A 20,071-nucleotide genomic window follows, 5' to 3' on the forward strand; every position below is an offset into this window, starting at 1 on the left:
ATCACCTGCCTCAGTTTGCATCCCTTCCATCTACAAAATCACTGCCAACTTGGATTTCCCAAAAAACAAACAACCTTTGATCCTATAAAGTACCACGGCAGAACGACGACACAAGGTGGTGCCCCCTCCCTCCCGCCCCGGCCCCCCCTAGTTAGCCAGTCAAAATATTTTTCTCTTTTTTCAAATCCAGATTCTTGTAAAAATTCTTCAATAATTCTTATTTTAATTATCATTTATAAAAATAGATCTTCTTTCTCTTTATTTTTATCTTTTTCTAAACGCATTTTTTTTTCAAGCAAAGAGATCTTCTCTTTGGCAACAGTGTTATTTTTTTTTTCTTCTTAAATTACTGAACGTGTCATCAGGAAAGCTAACCCATCCCCTCCCTCGCCCCATCTCCCTGAACCACTGTGAGGAAAGACATTATGTTTTGTTTGCGATACAAAACAAAATCAATGTTAGAAATTCTTTTTTTTTCTACATCAGAGTTTCTGGGATTGTGGAATCCCATCTATAATAGATAAGGGGAACTTTTTGATACACACTAAAAATGAATGAATGGTTCACCAATTTAAAAAAGAGCCCCCTCCCTTTTTCCGACAGGGAGGTTTATAATACTAACGACAGTGGATCCGGATTTACAAAAGAAAAACAAATCCTGAATCAAGACAGAGAAAAGTTTTCAATCTAAAAAGGACGTTCTCTTCTCTGAAATAAGGGGAAATACAGGGATTTGCTACTGTTTACACAGAAGAGAAAAATCATTTGAACAACCACAACAAACAGAAAGAATATACAATAAAGAGAAGCCTGCATTATCACAGGAGCTTCCAAAAAACTCATGAACATTTTCATCATTTCATTTTTGTAATACATAGGCAACATTGGCTTATAGGTCCAAAGTTATAATATAAGCCATTTCTAGTTCAATTTGTTTGATGTTTTGTCGGTTGCTTTGTGTTCCGGTTGGAGTTTGAGTTTGCTGTGTTGGATGGCTGTAGTAGGGTGGTAGTGGTAGTGACTGAAGGGGCTAAGGGACGGGTGGAGGTGGGGGGAAAAGGTTGGGGGCAATTTGGGAGCAGACAAAGTCGCGGGGCAACTGCTTCTACTTGTTAAAGTTCAGGACTTGTGTGTCTTGTTAGTCTTGAAGGAGACTTGCAAGACGCGGTCGCCCAACCTGTAGCCGTTGAGACTGGCGATGGCCATGGCCGCCTCGTCGTAATTTGTCATGGTGACAAAGCCGAAGCCTTTGCACTTGTTGGTGTTGAAGTCACGGATCACCTTGACGTTGTTGACTGCACCGAAGGGCCCGAACAGCTGCCAGAGCACGCTCTCATCCGAATCTGGCGACAGGTTGTACACGAAGATGCACCAGCCAGTGCCCGTGTGCCCAGGGATGTTCATGCCAACCAGGCTGGTCATGCTGTCAATGGTGATGGGGGAGAACCTGAGAGGAGAGGGAGAGCAGAAGAAGGGGAGAGAGAGTTTTAATTGAACAGGTTCAATTACATTGAACAACATGTTTGCATCTCGCACATGAAATGGCCGTAAACATGGTGAAAAACCTATCTCCGTCTACAAGATGAACATAATCCCCCTTCCAGATAAAAACTTGCCATGAGGCTTAACTTTCTGATATGTGACTGTCTACAGCCCTAATAAATAATAAGCTTCATCTTTTTTTTTTTTTTTTACAAAAAGATCAATTAAGATGCATAAGCATGGATATTTATTAAATGTGCATGTTCATGTCTAAATGCGAAACGGTTTTTGTATGCGTGTTTGCAAAGCTACTGCGAAAGGAATGTAAGGAATGGCGACAGCGCGGCGCTGTATTTCCGCTTAAGGAGATGCAGATGAAGGTTCTCTTTTTGTGTCCTTGAGTGGCTCATTTAGGAGCTAAATTGCAGGAAGTTGTTGAATTAAACCGTTTCTAGAAATCCATCGAAGATCATGCACCAGCCTGCTAAATCTGTTCTCATTCGCCTCATAATCTTCCTCTTTTTCATGTGGTGCGAGAGATTTGAATCCTCAGTTGACTTCACTTAATTGCCTTTCCGCTCAAAGGAAAGGGAAAGGAGGGAAGAAAAAAATAAATCACCACTTTTAAATAAAAGGTAAATGAGATAAAAAGGATCATTTCTTATGCCACCTCTCTCCAAGAAACGACTATAGGCATTATTGGGTGTGCTTTAATTGAGATTTCCGCTTTGCTGCAGCTGTCTCGGAGAAGGCTGCTTTCTTAACGAAAGAGAGGGAGGGGAGAGGGAGCAAACTAAATGGAAAATGGAAGCACTTTACAGCCCAGTGGCATTAAGGTACAAAGTGTATTCCTCCCACTCCTCCTGCAGTCTGCAGGGTGTTCTGTTCTGTTCTATTCCAGAGCTGGTGGCACTGATCGATAGCACCGCTTGCTGCTCAGGGCCCCCACCCTCCTCCCTCCCTCCAGCGACTATATATGGCCGGCAATCACTGCGACCTTCCTGTATGACTTTGGTCATGCAGAGTTTGCTTCTGGCCATTGTAGTGGCCTTGGACGCTAATACAAGCCGAGGGTGGTGGCTCTCGCTCTTTGTGGATTTTTCATATTCATCAAAGGGTTGCTGCAGCAGCAAACTGTATTATAAATGGTTCCCCATCCCTTGTTAATATTTTCTCCGGTATCAAGAATCTTTACTGGCTTCACCACGTCGAGGCCTTGTCTGACATGCTCGGGCTGTGTTCAAGCCTCTCCTGCTGGGCTCGGGGGACAAAAAGAAGAAAAAACTTGGTGATGATTTATATGCAAAAGCTGAAGTATGTGAGGAGGTTTGTGAGCACGCGACGGGTTGGAGGCTGGCTAACACTGCCACCGCGGGAATGTGGAGATACACGCGCCTGTATGTACGTACATGTGTCTGTGTGTGCGGCACTTGTGTGTGTGTGTAAATGTGCATGCGAGCGTATCCATCAGAGTGGGACCAAACACTAACCAATTCTACAGACGAGACCAGGGGTTGCATAGCAACAGTGTAGCTGACCAGATATATATTCTGTCCTTTCTAAAGCCACCCATCTACAGCTCTTAAGACCTTTCTTCTCTTTCCTTTCAAATACTAACCTCAGATCCCTAAAAAGCACTTCTAAGTTGATGGCATGCTTTGCAATCGGGATGGTTGAATCAGACATTATTTTCACCTTTCTAAAATGATGTAGAGACTCAGAGAGAGGCTACAGTGCTTTTTGGACTTAGAACAGCTTTTCAGGGGAACATTTCTCTCAAGATAAAACTTCCTCTCTGTTAGAGTTGCTAAACTGGCTTCAGACGGTGTCCTCTGTGCTTGCAACATGCAAGATGCCACGGTCAGCACATTAAACATCTATCACAGTTCCACCACAGCTCAGGGTTATGAAAGACCTATGGCAGCGAGAAAGCAAAAGGAAACAGGGAGGCGAAAGGAAGGAATTTGAGCAGAGCCGTGCCGAGCAAAGCTGGAGCTGTCTGCAGTGAAACAGCATTTCCTGTTTCCAGCAGGGATCCAGGTTCATCCAGCCTCGTCCGGTGTCCTCGCTTAACACCACCTCCTCTCAGCTAGTACTGCCAAGAAATGAAGGCAATGTGTAATTGTTTTATGTTTTATAATGCACAGATGTACATCTATGTACATACTTGATAGTAGATGTAGAGCGCTTTTATTCTAATAATGTAGTGAGGTAATACCTATATAATCAAAGTGATGAATTAAAGATGTGTTAATTAAGAAAGACTGTTCCCAAGCAATAGCTGGACAAGGCAGGAGAACCTGAATCCGGTAGAAGAAAAAAAACACACCTAGAAATTAGGAGTATTACACCAGAGAACAAAATCCATTCAGAACACAGAAACAACCCAAATCAAATTCCAACAACAGCAATAACACCAATAACACCAGCACTTGGCATAATCAAAACAAAGCAAATTAATCACCACTGAAAACAAATACTTATTTTACACCTTAAGTGATTGCTAGGGTTTTAAAACCAACTCAAGCTTACGAGAAAACAATCTATACAAATCAAAGAACCAAAAGATGCAGTTGACCTTGAAGGAATTGTCAAACGCAAAGTGACTGCAAAAATACAAGAAAATGTAAACTAATAATACAAAATAAATAAAAAAAAAGAACAGAAAAAAAGGATATTGAAAAATCAGAGTCAACATGGACATCTGGCATTGGGTGAAGTTTTTAATTACCTCTTTACGCCATAGGCCATATTAAGCAAATTGTCCAGCCTGTAAAGAGAAGGAGGGTTCTGGGGTTAATGGTGGGCAGATGGTCGACTCACTCAATGGAACTAATGTTAAGTCCCTGTAGGAACTGCATGGTCCTTCTCACTCAAGAACAAACAAACCCATCTATAGTTGGCCCATTACACTGAGGAGCCCCACCAGAAAATGCTATCATCAGTTAATGAAGCTACAGTACCATCAGTGTGGTCGGCCAATGCGCTACTTCACAGGCTTTGGCATAGCCCCGCCCTAGCTAATGCCAGAGCAGAGTGCTACGGGTGCTTCGACATCACTGTATGTGACTGGTTAACTGTTGCGCAATACTACAGCAGTGGACACTTACAGACACATACAGAGCACTACTGGCGGCAGGGCGTGAACATGGCATGGCACACGGCTATGCTAGGATGCTAGGCTAGCCATCGTCCTAGGCAAGGGCAAATCATCGGTTTACTTTCCATGCAGAAATTGCATGTGGTTATCCATACAATTTAAGCCACGACACTCATCTGACACTGATGAATCTTTTCATAAACTATGGTCTTTAATGAGTGTTAACTCAATTGAGAGAACACCTGAGATGACAGGGAACGATCCAGAGTTCTGTCAGTGTAATGGTTTGGCATTTAAATGATGGCGAGTGAGAGAGGTGGTGATGACAAGAATGTTTTCTATGAGGTGGACCAACAAAAACACAACTGAACATTAAACTAGCCGTGAAATTTGCGAATGTCTGTCTTCGTGGTCAGGGTCAACCTGTTAAGTGCTCACGGGTCAGGTGCAATGGCTGAGTGATAGTCAGAGGGTGTCCTCTGTCTAAAAGGGTTCGGTTTTTGGGAAATGTTGTGGTTTCATGATAACTTGCCCTGTGAGCGACAGCCAGTCAGATGGGGTGCAGTTTGTGTGAATGTGTGTGTGTGTGTGTGCGTGTGTGTTTTAAGAACCCAGCGGGCTGTGTGTGTGTCTGTTTGTGAGCCGGACTTTAGAAACCTGTGGGCTGTATGAAATGTCGGCCCTCTTGGATGGATGCAGTGCGGTTGGTGACTCAATGACCTTCATTCCTCACTTGGCTCTGGCCTGTCTCATGTCTTATTAACTCCTCTGGCCTAATGGACAGGGACCACGGCTTATTGAGCAACAGCTGGCTAGTGACGCCTCGTTCCTCTTGAAAACACTACAAACTCTCTGACTTTGCCGTGCCTACGCAGGTTCTTTCTCCTTATCTCTTTCAGTCAACAGGCATTTACTTTCTTGCAACACAACTGCTCCATGGTATTGAATATTTATTTTCTATCACAATATAATCCACTAAAACTACTCCGATACTACAATTACACCATTCAAACGCTACATTAGTATTTTCTCACATAAGAAACACATAACTTAATTATTATTTTATTGCAATTAAGAAAGCATTTAGGCTTTTATTAACTCACTTGTATAATAACAATCACAATAATATTTATATTGATTATGTAAAATTCAAATTTACGTTGCATGTTAAAGATAACAGATCAGTCGTCTTCTAATCAGGGACAATTAAACACTGGGATGCCCGTTAGCTTTAGTTATCTCAAGAATTAGAAAGGATCAGGATTGAGGAGCACTGTAATAACCTGTGCTCTAAAATGTTATTTTTATAGTATTTTAACAAGTTGCTCACATTTATGTCTTTTTTACGACATCTTTACAATGTCTAAATAAAGCAATATCTTTGAAGTCAGCTGAATCGAGTCATGTAACCTTTTTACATTGTATGTAATCCATCTAAGTATATTGTAGGCCTACTTGTTATCTGGGTGAAAAGTGTGTCTGCACTGTAGCCCTTTTCGCTCAACATTTCCAAAACGTAGGATATACGGAATCATTAAAGCAGTAATTAGCCCATTACGCGGGAAGGGAACAAGCAGACTGCTTTGTGGGTATATGAGTCAATTGGAAAGGGTGCTCAGAGGATAGGCGCTCCAGGCCCCAGAGCACGAAGACATCTGCTGGCCGCCGGGCCGTTGGGCCACAACAAAACAACCTGCTGCTGCTCTCTCTCTCTCTCTCTCTCGCTCTCTCTCTCTCGCTCTCTCTCGCTCGCTCTCTCTCGCTCTCTCTCTCGCTCTCTCTCTCTCACCACGCAAACACTGTGCCAGATTTTAACACTGCCTCTCCAAGCTCAATATAAACAATGGGGCTTTTGTGCTTTCTCTCAATGCATGTTAATGGAGGAATGGGTGTTTTTGTCTTGCATTTTTTTTACAACAATCTGCTCAATTAAAATTGGCTCCTGCCCTGGATATAATAAGGCTAATGTGCTAATTAGTACCATTATCTAACGACAGAGGAGACAAGGGCTCGGTGTACTGTGTGTGGAGTTGGTTATGTTTTCTCGTCTTGGAGAGGGACCATGCTGTACGAGCACATTGTAGATAAACATGTGATGTATTCACACAGGATTAATGCAAGTGTGATTCTATTTATTAACTTGGGTCTCGGCACAAACTTGTTAAGTATGTGAAACAAGTATCAGTTTTACAATCTGTAATGGATTGTATTTCCAGCGCTAAGTTACGTTTCATTTTGTTTCAGGCGTCGATCATTTTTGCCTCATTTCTTTGTTTATAAAAAGTAGATTTACCTTCTTTTTTTTTTAAACACACTCATATAACATTTTCTTAATTTATATTTAATTTAGTCTCTTCGAGGGATAAACAGGAAAAACAACCCGCTCAGGATTATGACATTGAGCACATTTCTAACTTCTACAGTGTCGCGGTTTTAGTGGAGGGCTCGGGAGCAGAGAGACACGGAAGTGTCCTGTGGTTGTGAGTTGTGATGAGAAGCGACAGCTCTCCTGCGGAGCCTGTAAATTGGCTTGGCGTATCACAGACACACAGCCACGCTACATCGCTCAGGTTGTCACACCAGGGAAGCCACTCCGGAAGAAAAATACCTTCCAAGCTCTGACTTTGATAGAGAGTAAACAGCACGACCGGCTTAGTGTTATTGAAAGAGAGAGGAAATTGTATAAGCACACATTCTCTCCCCAATTCCGAGACATTCCTGTTGGTTGGGATGATGGAGCGTAATATCATACAATCACCTGTTTCTGTCGTGAGTTTGTGAAAGGTGACATGACCTCAAGAAAGTGAGGTCAAACCAACTCTAGGTGTCATATATACCATAAATGCATATATTTATAAATGTATATATATAGTTTGCGTAATTAGACAGCTGTTTACTGTATATGATGTATTGTGATATATTGGTGTAGAAATACATAAGTTGGGCCAAAAACTGAAGGAAGCTTTAAGGTATTTCTTATGCACTCAATTTCATCAAGTTGAATGGGTTAAAAATAAAATCCTTAAATACATTTTAGCGTTACTTGTTTTAATTTGTCCTTTGGTCATTGGATGTAAGACATTAGTCTTTCTTAAATAACTTCCAGCTTCTAATGCAGGGACTTAAACAGTATTTAATACTATAATAATAATAATGCATTTTTATATTGGCAATGTATTTGAAGTGGCTCAAACTACACAAATAACATTCATTGTATCACGGTGACCATATCATGCAAAATTGGGGCTTTCAAGCCAGAAAGACAAAGATGCCTTTGTTTGATAAACAGTTCCAATATATATTGTTATCCAAATGCATGTTTTTGCCCAGGCTACTCCGGGATATATTCTAAAAAGTGTTGACATGATGACAGCATGATGAAATGAGGGGAAATACGTATTTGTGAACGACAGAACCCCACAGTCTCTTGTGAACAGCTCCTCTCTGATCCGGGTGGACCCACGCAGAGCGCTCACAGGGCCTGATTTACTGACACCTGCACCAGGTGCAGAGATCACACCTGCTGTTCAGGAGGGGGAAGCATTCGCTGCAATATATGTTCACAGGAGAAAAGTTGCATCACTGCCATCGCTGTGACTCATGCGCTCTTTGTGCGGGCGTGACATCCCCCGTTTCGAACTTCGCATTGGGTGCGAATGTTTTCCAAATCGGGCCTCTCGCTTCGAACGGACGTGTTTCCTTTATTAAACTCATTTATTGTTACATCAACCGGGAATAATTGCTCTCAAGTCTGAGACTGATGACATTAATTATCCACATATGAAATAGGAATCCCGTTTCATCAATCAAACCCCATTAGATGACATACTTGTTTTAGAATTCACGATATGATGTACAAACCATTAGCGTTTATAACGTTTTCTGATAAATGTTACTTGCTTGACTTTATGCTTAACTTGAACTTGGAGATTCCCAACCTTTTGGGCAGATGGCCCTAGTGACCCCATTCTTATTCTACATCTTATTATGCCGATACGGCACTTTGTGTTTCATTTTGTTACATCATGATGTCTCTGGCATAGAGCTGGGAAGTAGGAGGAGCTAGTTCTCGGAAGTATATCTCCCATTAAAAAGCAACAATACGATAGGTTCGTGTTGTATCCATTAATTTGAAGTATTACGTAGTAATAATATGTAGTAGTAAGTATAACGCACATAACTACATATTTAAGCTAGAAAATGTCTTAGGAGAAATAGTTAACTTCTCACCTTATGGTTTATGTCGCCGAGACATCTTTGACATTTTATCAAAGAAGCAGATATTTTAAATCATTCACTAATCAAACATAAGAGTCTCACGTCCACAAGTGTGAGTCACTAGACATCGTTTATGGAGAAAATGGATGGGACTTTTCCTTCAGGAACCAGGGGAACCTGAAAAAGGGTCGTCCTGCTTTTAAACTCTATGAAACACAATCTAAGCTGCTCATATTTCTTGTCAAGCCGGACTGCCTTCAAAATGACTGAGCAATGGAATCCAGTCATTTTAAATTTGGATGTCAGCAAATACAAATAAGAAAACCGTAGACAGGGTCAGCTCCCAAGGTTGGGAAACTCTGCATTACGCATCTTTGGAACATTTCAAACTCGACCTGAACCCTTTCCCACCTTATCCTGTCTCTTCCCTGCCCCGTTTGCCCCAAGCACTCACCTGAACCTCTGAGCCTGGTGGTGGAGGGGGCCCGGGTATCGGCGATTGGGGGACTGGTAGAGTTGTGAGAGGAGGGCTTGGCTGGTCTTCTGGCTGGGGTTGTTGGCGAACTTGACCGTTATGGGCTCGGCGGCCCCTGTTGGCTTCTGTCCGTTCAGGCCCTTGATGGCCTCCTCAGCCTCTATCCTCTTATCAAAGCGGATGAAGCCCACACCTCGGGAGCCACCTGCGGGGCCAGCAGATCAAAAACAAACACAGGCCTCTTTTACTTTACAGGGTTTAGACACAACATCAACGGCCCATACATTCCCAATACGTGTTTGGCTCTTTTTTTTCCAGTCCAACAATGTGGAAAACATATTTTTCCAAGTAGTAGTCTTTTTAATTTTTTTCGGCAGATGAATAGTATAATAGCAACTCATACACACACACCAGCCTGCAGACTGTGCACGGGAGGCTGTATCGTCTGGTTAAAGCCACACAATCCATCCTTCCTCCACGCTAGCTGTGTCAGCCGTACACACGGTCTTCATGCATTGTTCTCAGTGGCATTTCAGTCGTTTCCTTGGAGATATTTTTTTTACTACCACCTGAGAGGAACATTAAGAGGCTGTGCTTCGCGGGAGGTACTTATTGGTGTCTGAGAATGCTCTGTGTGCGTTACTGACTGTATATATAGTAGATATATGTATGTGTATAGCATGTGCGCACTGGTATCTATTAATGGATGCTGTGCCTTGTTTTAATGAGGCTGCCTCGATGGCCCAAAGGATGCTCGCCCAGTGACAGCAGCACTCTGCCGAAGAGACTATTTACATAATACTGTGTGCACACAGGCATGTCTGCGTGACGGAGACTGAATAAAAGAGAGGCAGTGAGAAAGAGGGGAATTTTGTGTTTGAGCATCATTGTGTGCAGTCTCTTTCTCGCATAAAAAAACCCTCCTTATTGTTATTCCACATTTTTGTACATGCCATCCCTCTCCCCGGCTTTTTTTTTTAATACTTCCTGCTGGATTGCCTCATGGCGCTTGTTCCCCTGAATTCTTATTCGGAGCAGCACCTTGAGCATCTCACTCCCCCTTTTGTTCTTTTTGTTCTTCTCTCCAGGACACAGGCAGCACAAGGTTATTTACTTTTCAGCCAGCCGTCGAAATAAAAAGCCACTCATTGAAAGCCAATCATTGATGAAACATGTGTTGTATAACTTGTATAGCTCAGGTGAAGCTTATTATTTTTTTGCCCCCAAATGAATGTAATGACTTAAAATACAAATCTGGCTGAAATTCTAGATTTGAGAAATACAATTTGCAGCACAAAGTGTATTTGACTTGGACGTAGCTTTTTTGCACTATTTTCTCACCTTTCTTAATTACTGTAAGCACTGAAAAAAATCTGTAAACTGTAGTGATCCCTGTCCTCCTGCAGTAAACAACTTTTAGGTGCGATGGGGACGGAAATAAGCAAAACCTGATAACGATGACCAATTAGTTTGTAGTTCAGGTGTGTAATATACAAGGTTCAGGCTCTGCAACGAAGACTCAAAGGAACACTGACCACCCACTCTGCTCTGCACAGACACTAAACAAAGGCATTTGCCTACCGCCTGTCGGATGATCTCATTAACTGCTATTCAGTGTAAATTATTCAGTTTTATTCTTCTTCTCTTTTTACCTATCTGGCTCATTTTCCCCTGACATAATTTCACAATTTCCCTTTCCTAACTTCCTATTGAGCCAACTCTGTACCTGTACATTTTAATTAGCTTGTCAGAAGCAGAACAATAACAATTCTAATGGGATCTACACAGCGCAAACAACAACCAATGCTGTTCCTCTGGTATTGTTCATTTATTGCTGTAGTTGTCATGCATGTGCTGTATGTGAGGTACAATGGAGGTCACTGCTGAGTCTTTGGGGAAAGCTGTTTGTGAGCTATTGTTGCTAAATGTGATTGCTAAGACTTTGTTTAGATTTTAAAAATGAATAAGTATTAAAACTCATCCACGCTTCACCTTGATATTTGGAATCTGCCCAATTTCACAACTGTCTACTGCTGCAAGGCACTCAGCGACTCCAAAAGGCTTGCTCAAGGGCACCTCAGCGGTAGTTAAGGAAGAGGAGAGTATCGCTCGCTCCCTTTCTCCGCTGAGACGAGAGGGGGGAAGAGAGGACCGTATTCGTCCCTTAATCCTCACACTTGTTTGGCATTGAGCTGCTCCTAAGCTGGTTCTGGCTGGAGGGCCTCTGGACAAATGCTTGGCATACTGATGAAGGCACGTCACACACACACACACACACACACACACACACACACACACACACACACACACACACACACACACACACACACACACACACACACACACACACACACACACACACACGGACGCACACATACTTAAGTGATGACTTGAAGAGGTGCTACTGAGAAGGAAGTGTGAAAAGAGCAATAGAGATGTCCGTGACCATTTGCAATCCTCCGTGACCGATTGCGGGTGGGTGAGTGTGGGAGAGATTTAACATTTCTTTGTGTGTACTTTTGTTGTTGAAGTGTGCGCGAGCTACTGTTGTCCTTGAGTTTATACAAAAGCATTGTAAGGAGGTGAGGTGGTAGTTGACCCCATCACCCATCATTTTACAGTGTGTGTGTGTGTGTGTGGGTGTGTGTGTGTGTGTGTGTGTGTGTGTGTGTGTGTGTGTGTGTGTGTGTGTGCGTGCATTATCTCGAAAATGTGTCAACACACTATTGTATCCAGTGCAGTGTGGAGCTTTCTTGAGATATAACACAATTTGCTTCTTTAAGAATTCAATGTGGAATAAGAATAAGCCGCGATCAAGAATGCTAGTTTCAGGTAGTGAACTGTAACAGATGTTATTTGGCTGAGACGCAGAAGAGTGAAGTCGAAGGTTGTGCTGAGTACAACTCCTACTTCCCTACTTCACTCCGTTCAGCGTTGCTAGAGAGGAGGAACAGATTAATGTAAAGGAACAATATCTAATGGTGAAGTCAGATGTGATCACATGATGTAGGTGTACAACGTTTGTGACAATGCAAAAGCCACCAGCATCAACTATTGATGTGTCTGCTGATTTGACCTGACATCCACTCGTTTCTTTTCCCTTGATTTTGTTTTCTTTACCACCCGATAACAATGTGTGATTCAATGTGTTAAGAACAATAATAACTCTGTTGCTTGTAGTTATTATCCCGTATGAGGAGAGACTAGCTTTTTAGGATAATGTATAACAGTAGAATAAACAATGTTGAACTTAAACTTGAGGTTTAACTTTTGATTCTAAAGATGATTCCTCACATTACTGCTAATGCAGAATGCATCTTTATATTATGAGGATCACAAGGCTTCACATTAGTGTTTCAAATACTCGATAACTGTGTTTATGTTTAATGTGTTCTGAAGTTGTCACATGAAATCAACAATAGAATACAATGTAAATGACTGGAAGACACAGCAGGATTGGTATATTGTCATCACTTTCATCTTTGTTGGTTTTCCAGCATTAGTTTGTTCCATATTTTATACTCGACGACATCACAAATTTGTTTGAATTTTGTAAAATGGGCGTAGTTCCCCTTTAAGCTCCCTCTGTTCCCACTGATGACGGTGTATATCTTTTAAAGGTGTCTCATAAATGTGTAGTTTCATATTTTGAGGGGATCCATTCTCGATTTTCAACACGCATGTTTTGTGAGCAAAGTAATATATATATAATCCGGGTTTGGCTGCACGGGAGACAATATAATCAATGAAGGCCATCCTTATCCTGGTATTTATCGCTAAAAGAAAAACTACTCGCAGATGAAATTAATGAACTAGTTTTAAATGAGGATGTGGATTCATGTCGCAGATTATTCAAAGTGTGTTCCGCTGTTGGTGCATTACCACTCTGTCACGCCGTATTAATGTTGTAAACCTTGAAGAGAGTTTATTTTTCTCCCGTTAAACAGTATAACAAAAACAAACTTGCAATCTACGACGCAAGCTGCCAGTCTAGGGAGTCCAACCTAATGACCGTCCTTTCAACCAGCCCCAGAGGCCTCGGCTACTTATCAACCGCCAGCCAGCCATACAGGCAACATTAGAGCACAATGTACTTACGAAGGTACAGCTATCTGTCTTTCTCACTCTCTCCCTCTCTTCTTCTCACTCTCCTTTTCTGCTCTCCCTTTTCCTTCACAGTAATCAACAGCGGCTTATGTAACTCTCTCTACCTGTGCTTATCTCCCCCTAACACACACCGACAGGCACATTGGCTGCCTTACTAATAACACGCTACCTCAATCTGGGGAGGGGGAAACCGAGGGAGAGAAGTCGGGAGACGAGAAGCGAATGCCGGGGGGGGGGGGGGGCAGGAATGACAAGGAGAAAGGGAAAATTGGGAATGGGGGAGTAGGGAAGGAAAGGACAAAAGGAGAGAAGGTGATAGAAGAGAATGCGAGGATGACGACGATGATGATGATGATGATGAAAGAAAATAGTGCTTTTTGTGCTTGCCTGTGCTCAAACACACTCGATCTTTCTCTAAAACCTACTATCATTTCCACAAACACTGACTGACTGACAGAGAAATGACTGCTCCTCTGAGAGACCTGAGAGGAGAGTTGTGAGAAACCTGGCTGCAGCGTAATGAAAGACACACTTTCTGACTCACACACAACGATACACTGCACGAGATGCATGAGACTGTAAGCGGGGCACATGCCCTCACCGAGATAGACGCACTCAATGACGCACGCATACATAAGCAAAATGTTTTCGGATGCCGCTCCGTCTCCCATCTTCTTATCTTTTACATGAGGAGCTATATATTGTGCCAAGTGCATCAAATGAGACAACTTGCCATTCCGAAAGACGTACAAAAGGGAGAAAGAAATCATTCCTGCTATCTCCTCTAATCATGGCAAGGAAAAAAAAAAGCAACAAAAAAAAAGCAATGTCCTTGTTTTAAGTAACATTAGCGTTCCCGGGCACAGATGGTCGTTTGAAAAAGCAGCGAGAGGAGAAGCAAAGAGACTTTGAAGAGTGGAGGTGCCCTGTGCTTTAGCCTCTGTCAGAGCAGAGATTCAACCATCTGTCTAACGTGCGTGTGTGTTGCACGTATATCAATGTGCATATCCGAATGTGGATGTGTGTGCACGTTTGTCGGCTTCCACAGAGGCAGTTGCATTTAGATTATCGGGGGGAAGGAAACTGAAGGCAGAGAGAGACGATGGTAAAAGCTCTGCTCGTATTACCTTGACCGCCCTGTTCTCTGCTGCTGGACAGGCAGAGCACAGGGACTCAGTGTGGTGTCAGTCTGAAGGGGAACATCCATTATTCAAGTCAAGAGAGGAGAGAACATACCAACAACCTACCAACCTACAGAGGGAGGGAGTTCCATTTGAGATATGAAAAAAGAAGAAGAAGAAGAAGAAATTGGGCAAACATGAACGATCCGAGTACAAGAAGAAAGCAACTGTAAAGCCATGCAGACTTGTGAGGAGACGTCTGTGGCTCCACTTTCATGGCTCTGGAAAAGTCTAATACAAGCAGCACCTCACTGTGGCATTTCCCTGACCTTGAAATGCATGTTGTTTTGGTATTTCTGTACCGGGCACAGCAGGCATGGCGCAAAGGTGGAAGGAAGGAGAGGCAAACGGAGACGGGAGTTTCATGCAGATGAGGCAGCACAGAGAAACGCTGCTGTTTTTGTGTTTTTAGAGAAAATTGGCTTTGGTGGCGCTGATATGTTTTCAATGTTATGCACACAAAGGATTTTCGGGCTGATCATTTTGCAGATTTCACCAGTAAGGGCAAATAAAATGGTACAGAATAAGACTGGATCAAATAACCAATGTTTATTTCACATATTCCAACCAATAGTCTCATTAAATTCAGTGTGACAAGAGAGAATGCCAGCAGATTACTGAATGGCTTTTACTACTTACGAACAACATCGCTTTTAGACTTTAAGACATCTTTTCCCATCAGTTGATGAAATCCCTACAAATAAAGTATCTGGACAAGAATGGGTGTCCAATCAGCAGCCTCGAACGCGACGAAAGCCAGGAAAGGGTGCTCTTTTTATTATTATAAACTGTTCCTCTTGAGTAAATCATATGTAACTAACCCCGGGCTGCTGCAGAATATATGTCTATATGTCACAAATGTCTGTGAACCTACGCACATGGAACCATAAGTGAAACGTTCCTGGGGAGACTTTTGACTCTCTCCGATCTGTTTGTGTCTCTTTTCTCCTCTTAAAATACCAAATTATCCAGATTACCAGCTGTGTGTGCGTCCTGGCTTTCTGGTTATCTTGCAAAAGTGGCGTTTTAGCTTTGGTCGGATTTTACAGGGGTGAGTCACAAAGCAAGTAATCTCCAAACAATTTTGTTAGTGGTGCCATTATTGTTCCATGTGAACATAATAAAAAATGGTATAGCCTCCAACAGAGTCAATAACTGCACACAACAGTTCTTGTGGCGTCCAAATTAAAATGTGCAACGCCATACACACCAAACTTTCAATACCTCCATAAACATAAATTCAACTTTAAAAGGCACATCATGTGCTTCTGGCAGCATATTTGTAGTGCTGCATGTTTAAGCATTACACTTCTCAAACATTATCATATGTTTCTTGTCTCGGCGAAGCGAGTCTTGACATTTTTTCAGCATACAACTTGGCAGTAAATAATACCAAAGTGTCTGAAAAGCTTTCAAACATGGACATTTCAAGGTAACTGAACCTTAATTTAACACTATTTTGATCAGAAACAATCCTACAAAACTGCTCAATGCCAAATAATTATTCATTCAGTGTGCAAAACACACTTGTTATTAGTAACACTGGCAATCACAATCTTGAGTTGTATGCCATGAACACTTGCGTCTTGTTGCCATGGGAATCCCATCGCTACCTTCCATCCCACATGAAGGGAGCTCGGCATCTGTCTTTTCACAGCCAATCTTTACACACACTGAGCAGCAATTTGGTTTCACATCAGGACCAACGTCTGTAGAAGCCAAGTATGTCGGTGGATTGTACTTGTACTTTGATCAGTGACGCATTGACCTCGGCCCGCATACGGGTCCTGGATGAAGCCAAATATTGATCCAAAGCTGTCCCTGATATCATATCTGTTTCAAATTGAGGCTGGCTTAAACCAGCAGTCGGAGCACAAGATCACGTTCTGGCTGCCGTCCCTGAAGGTTAGAGAGAGAGAGAAAGAGAGAGAGAGAGAGAGAGAGAGAGAGAGAAAGAGAGAGAGACAGAGAGAGAGAGAGAGAGACAGACAGAGAGAGAGAGAGAGACCGGCCAGGGCTATTTGCACTGATAAAGAGACAAAATATGCTTATCCATCCAGAAGGAATCAATAGACTGGGGAAGGGAGAGAGAAGGGGCGATGGGATGGAGGAAGACAATGGAGGGATATCCTTGTCAAGTCAATGATGTATTTGCTCTCTTAGTCTCTGTGGCAATTTGTAGTTTTAGTGGATTTTGCTTCTGCTGCTTCTGACTGTGAATGATGCGAACAGCGATGCTTCTAAAGTTCCTTCTTGTCTTCATGAGCAGAAGAGTGACTGCAGGGTGCATCCTGTTGATGAGGAGGTCATTTAGAGAACAGACTTCATGTTCCCAATTTAGCAGAGCTGGGATCATCGGCCCATCTGCCGATGGTCACTGGAGAACATCCGCTCCTTCAACAACTTCATGTAGCGTTGCTTGTCCGTGCATCACTCGCCTCTCCAGCCCACTCTAATTCTACAATGTCAGGGTGTGTCTCAAATCAGTCCCTACTTCAGTAGAAACAGTGATTTCTTTTGAGTAAATTGGATTTCAGGCACTGATTAGGCTCCTAATCAAATAAACATGGGGGCAGTGGTGAGTCACTGATGACCTGTGACACAACTTCAAGGCACCACATGATAACAACAACATACAGGATGTAAAAAAACGACACAGGACCACAAACCAGTTCGACACAATATGTCTGCGTCTCCCTCTTTTCTGCCTCTCCTTTCTTGTTATGTACTTACATTTTTGGCAGTCACAGGAGAGTTTTAATTTGCAGCCCATTTCTCTGTTGATGGCAGCGAGTGTGTGTGTGTGTGTGTACGTGTCTTGTGTGCGTATATGTATGCCTGTACAGGAACTGAGAGAAGACAAAGATGAGTCAATGATGTCGGCAGACTACTCTCAGGGCCTTTCTAAAGTCCTCCATGTTTTTAATCACCAGCAACTCTAACATCTAATTGATCATTAACATTTCTCCTGCTGATCCTTAACCCTGTGGGAACACATCGCCGAACATCTCTTATTATTATATTTGCGTCTCTGTGTGTGCGCATGTGTGTGTATTTCAGTTTTAAAGCAGGTACAGTAGGCAGGCTTATAGTCAGGACAGCAATTACCGTAGTTGAGGGTGTTTGCATGCTCAGTGTGAAAACACAAAGAAGTGACCTGCGGCAAGAGAAAAACTGGACGTCTGGTAATGGTTGCTGCAGTCTGCAGCTGTAGACGTCACCAACTGGTGTACTCTATTGAAGGTGGCGACATCTGGCACCAAAGGCCAGCCGATCCTTAATATATTTTAAAATGTCTTAAATATATAACATGGTAAATGAGGAATGTATCGTGGTAAATATTGTATTTTGCTGCTCTTGTTGACATCAGGGTTTGAACCACCAATTTTTCTTTCTTCCAAGCCCGCGTTAAAACTCACGATGAGAGAAGGAACAACTAACTCAACTCAACATTAATTCCCTCAACCGAGCATTTTCCTTTCATCTGGGTGCTCATCTTATTCCCAATGGTAGAAGTCAAAGCAATGCAGCCCTGTTTCTGGACATGCTCATGAGAATGCTCTCACTTTAAAACTGACCTCGTGCCAGTCAAGAATTAACACAATTAATTATTCAGTCTCTTACAGTGCCTTCCTGGGACCAGTACCCCCCCGTGTTGAGGTTTGTTTTATTCATGGCTTGTGGCCAAAGCTGGGAAGCTAAATATCAGAGATGTGCATGTGGCTGCGGTTGAACACGTATACTTCCGGTGGCTTTGCTGGGTGTTGTGTGACCGTATCGCTTTGCAGGGAGTCCCCTGGGTGGTGGCACAACAGGGCTGCTAGCACAGACAGATCAGCAGGAGGTGGCCACACTTCCTCTACATGTGGGTAGAAATAGCCCTTTTTTTCCTCACCTTTCCCTTCCGTTGGACCCCTCCCTAGCTCTCCCTTTGCTTCCTCCCTCTTCTCATTTCTTCTCCTTCCCATGTCGCTGCTCATGCACGCCCTGATACTTGCTTTTTCTTTTCTGTCTGCACTCCCCCCCGTCTCCTTTTCTCCTCTCCTTTGTTTCCCTTTCCTCTGCTTTCCCCTCTCCTCTCGCCCTCTCTCCTCCTCCTGTCTCAGTGTGAACAGACAGGCGTGCACTTCACCGCCAGCAGTGATTTATTCTGCTTAGGCAAATGAGTGTGGCTTACAGCATGCTGCTCCCTTTCTGCTTCATCAGTACACACTGCACATAACACTGGAGCAGGTTGCAGCCTGTAGGCACACACCACCCCTGAAATGGATCTAAGAGACATGCTGGAGGGGTTCTTCTGCAATAAAATGGACTGATGTGATTCATTCCTGTGTTTTGGATGTAGTGGAATGTGTAATTGAGCATGTATATTGCACAGCTTGTGTTTCTCATGTAATCACTGTTTTTACGACGGCCCCCTGCAGCTCGGGTCGTGGACATAAAACCTGCTATTGGGGTCACTCACTAGTCAATGCTTGGTGGTCAATAGGGTTACGTGATATGGTTGAAATACATATTTTTTGGATGCCGGTACATGTCAGTTTTATTTTGGTTGTTTTGGTCTATGAATTTGTACCTATCCACAGAGGTTGGATATCCTTTTTTCAAGTACTTCTGTCTTCACGATGTGTTAACACACACACAGCAATTGTTTTCAGTATGTCGTTTTCTGTCAAATTTCATGCTCATTTAATTGCATTCCTTTTATGCAAAGGTGAAGAAATGTCCAGTACTCCAGCGAATCAACACATTGTGCACAGTTGTCTTTAAGGGATTTACAAATGTGCCAATAGTGATGACTTATGTGCTACAAACTGGGGGTAATAGTATGAATGTGTGTGTGCATCGAATAGACACACGCAAAGACATTTAACAAAACATAATTGTTTAGAAAATGTGTAAAATAACCAGTGTGCATTTGAATGGCTGGAAGACATCAGGGACACTGAGTGTATTGATGTGTACATACAATGTGTGTGTGTGTGTGCGTGTGCGTGTGTGTCCACGTGCCTGGCTGATCACGTGTGTCTGTGTGAAAGTGTGAAGACAGAGGAGGCGCTGCCCCATGGATACCTGTGACCTGGTCGACGAGGATGCGGGAGGTGATGATGCGTCCGTACTGGGAGAAGAGCTGCTCCAGCTCCTTCTGAGTCATCGTCTTGGGCAGGCCACTCACATACAGGTTGGCATCACGGATGGAGGCTGAACTGGGTCGTGCATATGACACCTGTGGGCAGAGATGTCAGAGTCAGCGGGCTTGTGTTAGTGCGCCAGTACTCTATAACTCCTGTGGGGTTTAAATCTAAAAACAAAAAGATTAAAGTGTGAGAGGTACAAGGATTTTGGATGTGTGTGTTTTGGATGGGCAGGGGTGTGCGTCCTTGGATCCACAGGGAGGAAAATGTGACGGTTTTCTCAGCACACCTTGCCGTGGGGATTATCGATGACAGGAAAAGATTTAGCTGCTTAGAACACTGGAGAGATAACACTTCTGCTGGGGGAGGCAGA

General features: G+C 43.0%; 1 protein-coding gene across 1 annotated transcript in view; it reads right to left on the reverse strand.

Annotated features, from left to right (window-relative positions):
* Positions 1-1,119: 1,119 nt before the first annotated feature.
* Positions 1,120-20,071, reverse strand: part of elavl4 (ELAV like neuron-specific RNA binding protein 4) — a 66,053-nt gene continuing 47,101 nt past the window's right edge. Inside the window, 4 exon segments of the mRNA XM_034530921.1 lie at positions 1,120-1,447; positions 4,214-4,252; positions 9,255-9,516; positions 19,637-19,790. Of these exon segments, the coding sequence (XP_034386812.1) occupies positions 1,120-1,447; positions 4,214-4,252; positions 9,255-9,516; positions 19,637-19,790 (783 nt within the window).

This window comes from Cyclopterus lumpus, chromosome 4 (assembly GCF_009769545.1).
Source record: "Cyclopterus lumpus isolate fCycLum1 chromosome 4, fCycLum1.pri, whole genome shotgun sequence".
Classification (NCBI taxonomy): domain Eukaryota; kingdom Metazoa; phylum Chordata; class Actinopteri; order Perciformes; family Cyclopteridae; genus Cyclopterus; species Cyclopterus lumpus.